Raw genomic sequence first — 6,305 nt, 5'->3', positions numbered from 1 at the left:
GATCAGAAAACATAACAAAAATATGTCATGGTGTATTTTTATTTTGATTTATGAAAGATATAGCAATATACATGTACTAAATGTAACTGTTAAGGTATTTCTGCACATTTGATACACTTTTTTTCCTTTGCTGCTTCACGTTAAACTTCTTTAGTGTATCTTCTCCTTTTCAGCGTCACCTGCAATTTATATAAGAACAAAATCAACACATTTTCGGATTGAACTGAAAGTCTTTCTAACACGGCCAAAGTCTTTTCTGTAATGAACATAGAAGCCTGAAACTTTGTTATGAATTCTAATATGCTTGTTTCTGTTAATGCATCCTTACACTAAAATGACGTCACGTTACCGTGCGACGATGTCAATGTTTTTGTTACGACCAAGATTGAGCGCTACTATTTTTTCTACTGTTTTTTTTATTAAGAGCATAATTTTATTAGAATCGAAATAGTGTATAGCAAAGTCGTGTTTTACTTAAATTAGATCTAATTCACTCAAATCGGTAAAACGTCCAAAGAATAATTCACAAGGGCTATACCCTCGTGAAATTATTTCGCGAAGGTATAACCTATTTTCGTGCATTAATAACGTTAAAACACGTTTTTTTCTATACATTGTCAAACGTAACAAAAGAAAAGCGCGCCGAAATGGCAAATATTTGGTGAATATCTTCAAAGATGTTGGTAACAGTCATAATTGAAATAATATATCTCATTTAGTGAGTTGCTATTTAAACAAAAATCATTGCCGTTTGTATGTGTATTATTGTATCACTTGGGCTGCTCCCTTGTGATATAATGGCATCACATCAGAACTCCAAACAATGACTTTATTCAAACAACAAATCACTAAATGAGATATAATTATACATATTTTTTAATGAACAGGTAGATTCTACTATGTAATTTATGCCATATTTTTAGCATACATGCAATTATGGGGCTGCATTCAATGTGTGCCCTTAACAGGACTTAGCACGATAACCAGAATAAAAATGTTTAATCTAGTTTTTGCTGTTTCAGTTGAAATATAAATAATACGTCATTTCGACATACTGTCTGGTGTCATGCAGGCATCAAAAAGAGTGCTAATCCACTTGATCTTGTTTTTTTTTTGGATAAAATACCTTTTAGAATAGAAATGAAATATCGGAATAGTGTTACACTTAATTTACCCACACACTGTACTAGTTATTAGACGAAGCAAATAACTCTTTAGGCGTCTACGCACTCCCAGATTATTATGTAGAATGTGTTACTTCCTGTAACTTAACGCTCTTAAAACAAGATCATGTCACATTTTACTTTACAGTGCTTCTCCTAATTCATCCGCTTGAATACATAAACATGTCTTAGAATCGAAATGATATTGTATATACATTTTTATATGTCCAAGTACGATTAATTCATTCGGGCTAAGCCCTTGTGAAATATATTTTGGATTGATTCATAAATAATTACTTTTTGACTGGAACCTGCTAAAGGCTTCCATGTACTCAATATATAGAATTGTAAGTTTGTTGTTCAATTAGCTTAACATTCAAGTGCAATTTAAGCCAGTGGTAAAAATAAATTAGAGTAATGTAAACTTAACAATGAAAATGATTTCAGCCGCTCCGCTATGAACGACACTGTAATAATTGTCATTAAAAGTTATTACAATCTACCTCGTTAGAAGTTTATGACATAAAGTTAGTGTATATTCGTGAACATTTAAGTATACCTGATAATTTCACTCTGTTAATGTGTATAGTGTGTAAATCTTATATACCTGTATTGGAATTTCATCATCAGAATAACATTCATCAACGTTATCTGTCAACGCATATCGTATTTCTGTTTTTTCAATTTTTCTCAACTCCTCAAGAGGTGCTGTAAGTTGCTCTTTATCTGCAAGAAAATATTTTGCATGTCATGAAAGAAAATGCTTTTGCATACCAATCAGTCTTTATTATGATAGTACTCCGTAATTGTGCTATGTTGTTGCAGGACTGCCAATCATTTTAGCTACTTATAAAACTGATTTATCAATACTAAAAGATTCAACTTTAACAGCGTATGACGAAACATTTACAAGGAGAGCCAACCAGCTTTACCAAGTAAACATTTTAATCTAAAAGACACTATCAGCGTTTTGTTAACTACGCATTCTAAAAGTCCTGTACTGAATGTAACTGTTACCCAAGTAAAAGGAACTGCATTAAAAGCAACAAACAAACGGACTGAAGAAAGTCACGCCCAAAATGATACCAAATCCCCGTTGCAGTTTAAAGTTATGCTTGGTAACTGCCTTATATATATCTGTGTCTGTCTCCCTCCTAAGTGTAATTAACATTTCTTTGAATTTAGGTGGTAGCACGTAGTTAAGAAATATTTTGTTTCAAAGCGTTTTAAATACCTTTTTCAATCTCATCAAAGAAGTTTGACCACCAACTTAGTTCATCTTTTTTAAAAACCTTTCGTTCTTCGACAAATCTGCTTTAAGTCTATCTGTTGTTATTTTGTTTGTTTCGGCATTCGTCGGAAGTCCCTTTGGGTTCTCAGTCAAAATTCCTATCCCGCCACTTCCTGCACAGTAATTCCATTCCTAAGATATAAGAAATACTTCTCGTGTACATAAAACAAGAGGGCCACGATGACCCTGGGTCGCTCATCTGAATAACACACCATAACAGTGTAAACGTGTTTTCATAGTAACAAGTATTCTGACCAGTTTTCATTAAGACTGGACCAAACATCTTGAGGGTAAATAAGAATTTTCTTTGATTTGACCTAGTTTTTGACCCCACATGACCAAGACTCGTGCTTGTCCAAGATTCCATAAAAAAAAACATTCTGACAAAGTTTCAGGAAGAATGAAAAAAATGAACTCTAGAGTGTATATAAGCTTTTCCTTTGATTTGACCTAATGACCTAGTTTTTGACCCCACACGATCCACATTCGAAATCATACAAGACTTTAAACAACAATGTAAACATTTTGACCAAATTTCATAAAGAAATGGTCAACAATGTGGCATCTAAAGTGTTTTCAAGCTTTTCCTTTGATTTGACTGGATGAACTAGTATCTGACCCAACATGACCAAGATTCAAACCTGACCTATAAGTCATCAAGACAAAAAATGTAATAAAATTTCATGAAGATCCAGTGTACAATGCAGTCCCTATTGCATACATGTTTTTTTTATTTGTCCTTGCGACCTAGTTTTTGACCACAGATTATCCATATTCAAACTTGACCTAGATTTCATCAAGGCAGCTAGTCTGACTAAATTTTATTAACATGCATTGTAAAATGCAGCCCCATATTACGTACTAGTTGGTTTTCTTTCATTTTTGCAGGTGACCTAGTTTTTGACCCCAGATAACCCATATTCAAACTTGACTTCTAGCATGACTCGGTTTGATTTCCAGTTAAACAAAGGAGGAAATCAAGCTCTGTATATTCTACGATAAACAACGGTTGACGCGCGGACCGGTAAGACAGCATTATGACGTCAAATTGCCACATGACGACCGATACATTACTTCTCGGGTAAATGAAATTCAGCATAATATTTATTAAAATATGTCAGTGAGCTATCGGAATGAAAACAATAAAGGTCTTCTTGAGATTTATCGTCTAATTTACCACGGTTCATCGTTCAGATGCTTCAGTATTTAACCAATTGGGCTAACGCTCTCGTGGTTCAATTCCTACACATCTGAACTCTGAACCGTGGTAAATTAGACGATAAACCACTCGAAGGCCTTGATTATTTGTTAACTATTTTGCATCCAGACAAACATTCTGATCAAATGTCATGAAGATCGGGTTTAAAATGCAGTGCCTGTTGCTTACACAAAAATTTTCTTTGATTTTAGTGACCTAGTTTTTGATTCCAGATAATCCATATTCAAACTTCACCTAGATGTTATTAAGGCAATTATTCTGACAAAATTTCATGAACCTCGATTGAAAAATACAATCTCTATCGCATACAGAGTGTTTTTCTTTGATTTGTCCTACTGACCTAATTTTTGTTCCCTGATGACCGATATTCGAACGTGACCTAGATTTCATCAAGGCTATCATTTTGATCAAATTTTATGAATGTCTAGTGTAAAATGCACACCCTATTGCGTTTTAAGGTTTCTCTTTGATTTGTGCAGGTGACATAGCTTTTGACCCCAGATAAGCCATATTCGAACTTGACCTAGATTGCATCCACATAAACATTCTGCTCAAATTTCATGAAGATCCGGTATAAAATGCAGTCCCCATTGCATACACAAGGTTTTTCTATGATTTGACCTAGTGACCTAGTTTTTGATCCCAGATAACCCATATTCAAGCAAGACCTTAACTTGATCAAGGCAATTCTGACCAAATTTCATGAAGATCAATCGAAAAATACAGCCTCTATCGCATACATAAGGTTTTTCTTTGAGTTGACCTAGTGATCTAGTTATTGACCCCAGATGACCAATATTCTAACTTGACCTATATTTTATCAAGGCACTTATTCGGACAATTTTTTATGAATATCCAGTGTAAAATGCAGCCCCTATTGCGTACACAAGGGTTTTCTTAATTTGACCGGGTGACCTAGTTTTTGACCCTTGATAACCCATATTCAGACTCGACCTAGGTTTTATCCAGACAAACATTCTGATCATATTTCATGAAGATCGGGTGTAAAATGCAGTCTCAACTGCATACACAAGATTTTTCTTTGATTTGACCTATTGACCTAGTTTTGACCCCAGGTAACCCATATTCAAACTTGGCCTAGATATCATCGCGGCAACTATTCTGATCAAATTTAATGACGATCAATCGCATACACAAGCTGAATGTTGACAGACGACAGACGACGGACATCGAGCGATCACAATAACTCAGCAGATAAGGAAGTACCGCAATTCAGCTTTAAATCGGTGAATAGGTCTTCAGCCGAATCATGTTTAAGGCTTTGTGCATTAATCTTAAAAAACATTTTCGCTCATAATCAGGGAATACGAACGCTTAGCGCAAAGCATTTATTGATGATGTTAATATGTACAGCTTTGTTTATCATGTGTAGCGGTTAAAGAAATGAAACCATCGTTTCATACTTGAAAACATTCATCTATCTTCATATTATATATTAAAAAAAAGATGCTTACAGCATCTGTTGGCCATGCCTTCCATAACAATACAACCTCTCCAATTTCGTTTCTGCAAATTTTGTATGCATGTGGTTTGGAATGACCCTCTATGCCATTTAGGTATGGTGACATCCATGACACAAAATCATATGTTTCTTCAAGCTTGTACCCGAATAGGCCTGGACTTTGACTACCACTCCAAATGTCCATTAACTGTGTAAGCGTGTTAGCATTGCTGTGATGCAACTTCCTGCTGAAACTAAACAATGATACAGGTTTAATATATATCCTGTTCCATCAAACATTCCGAAAACAAATATTTTGCTCATCATGTATGCATAAGATTAATTCATAGATAATTACGATGCTAAATGTGGTACAGGCTTGCATAAATACAGGATATTTTTGAGTGTACTTTCATATTGAATTTAGTAAACGAGTTGACTTTATGAATAAAATGCAAGGCTCTGCCGAGCAATCTATCAATTTTATTCAACGAGTTTAATAGTAAATTCAATGTGGGAAAGTCACAAATGTAATATTCTTGTTATCACATGTTAACCTGTCCTGCCGAAACATTAAAATTCAACTTTCTTTAGCTATTGTAAACAAGTCAGTTTTACCACCGTGTCCTTAACCTTACACGACGTTGACGTTAAAACTTTATCGATGTAACTCATTGCAGAGTTGGAGCGGTCTTCTGCGCATGCCCGAAATTGACTATCAATTGTAGTGCACAGCAAAAATATGCATATTTTTGCATGTTCGCACGCATTTAGTACAAGATACAAGATACAAGAAGCTTTATTTTAAGTCGGGTAGTATAAACAAAGAAACATTAGCTAGACAGCTATTTTCCGACAAAAACAAATAAAATCTGAAAAGTAGATCCCTCGGAAGCACCGAGAACAAGGCAAACAGTGAAAATTGCAGACTCGGTTTGATTGAGTCTGTTGATGAGCAGTAATAAAGTCATGCAACAACAAAACGAGAAAAACATAAAAACCTGTAAAAGAAATATTAAGCACATAAAAACAATTAAGTTAAAAAGCATATTTAAAGAGAGATCATGCAGATAAAACACATATCACAAAAAATATTTAGTTAAAGAGCACATTTAAAGAGAGATCGTGCAGATAAAACACATATCACAAAAAATATTTAAGTCAAAGAGC

The 6,305-nt window shown here is 34.4% G+C and overlaps 1 protein-coding gene across 1 annotated transcript; it reads right to left on the bottom strand.

The window, feature by feature from the left end:
• Positions 1-2,385: 2,385 nt before the first annotated feature.
• LOC128554192 (uncharacterized) lies at positions 2,386-5,385 on the bottom strand. The gene is made up of 2 exons (XM_053535439.1): positions 5,149-5,385; positions 2,386-2,586 (listed from the first exon to the last, which is right to left on the bottom strand). The coding sequence occupies exons 1-2, from the start codon at positions 5,338-5,340 to the stop codon at positions 2,434-2,436; spliced, it is 345 nt and encodes a 114-aa protein (XP_053391414.1). The 5' UTR covers positions 5,341-5,385; the 3' UTR covers positions 2,386-2,433.
• Between the last annotated feature and the right edge of the window lie 920 nt (positions 5,386-6,305).

The sequence above is a fragment of the Mercenaria mercenaria genome, unplaced genomic scaffold (genome assembly GCF_021730395.1).
Source record: "Mercenaria mercenaria strain notata unplaced genomic scaffold, MADL_Memer_1 contig_4815, whole genome shotgun sequence".
Taxonomy (NCBI): domain Eukaryota; kingdom Metazoa; phylum Mollusca; class Bivalvia; order Venerida; family Veneridae; genus Mercenaria; species Mercenaria mercenaria.
This window is presented reverse-complemented; position numbering and strand designations above follow the sequence as displayed.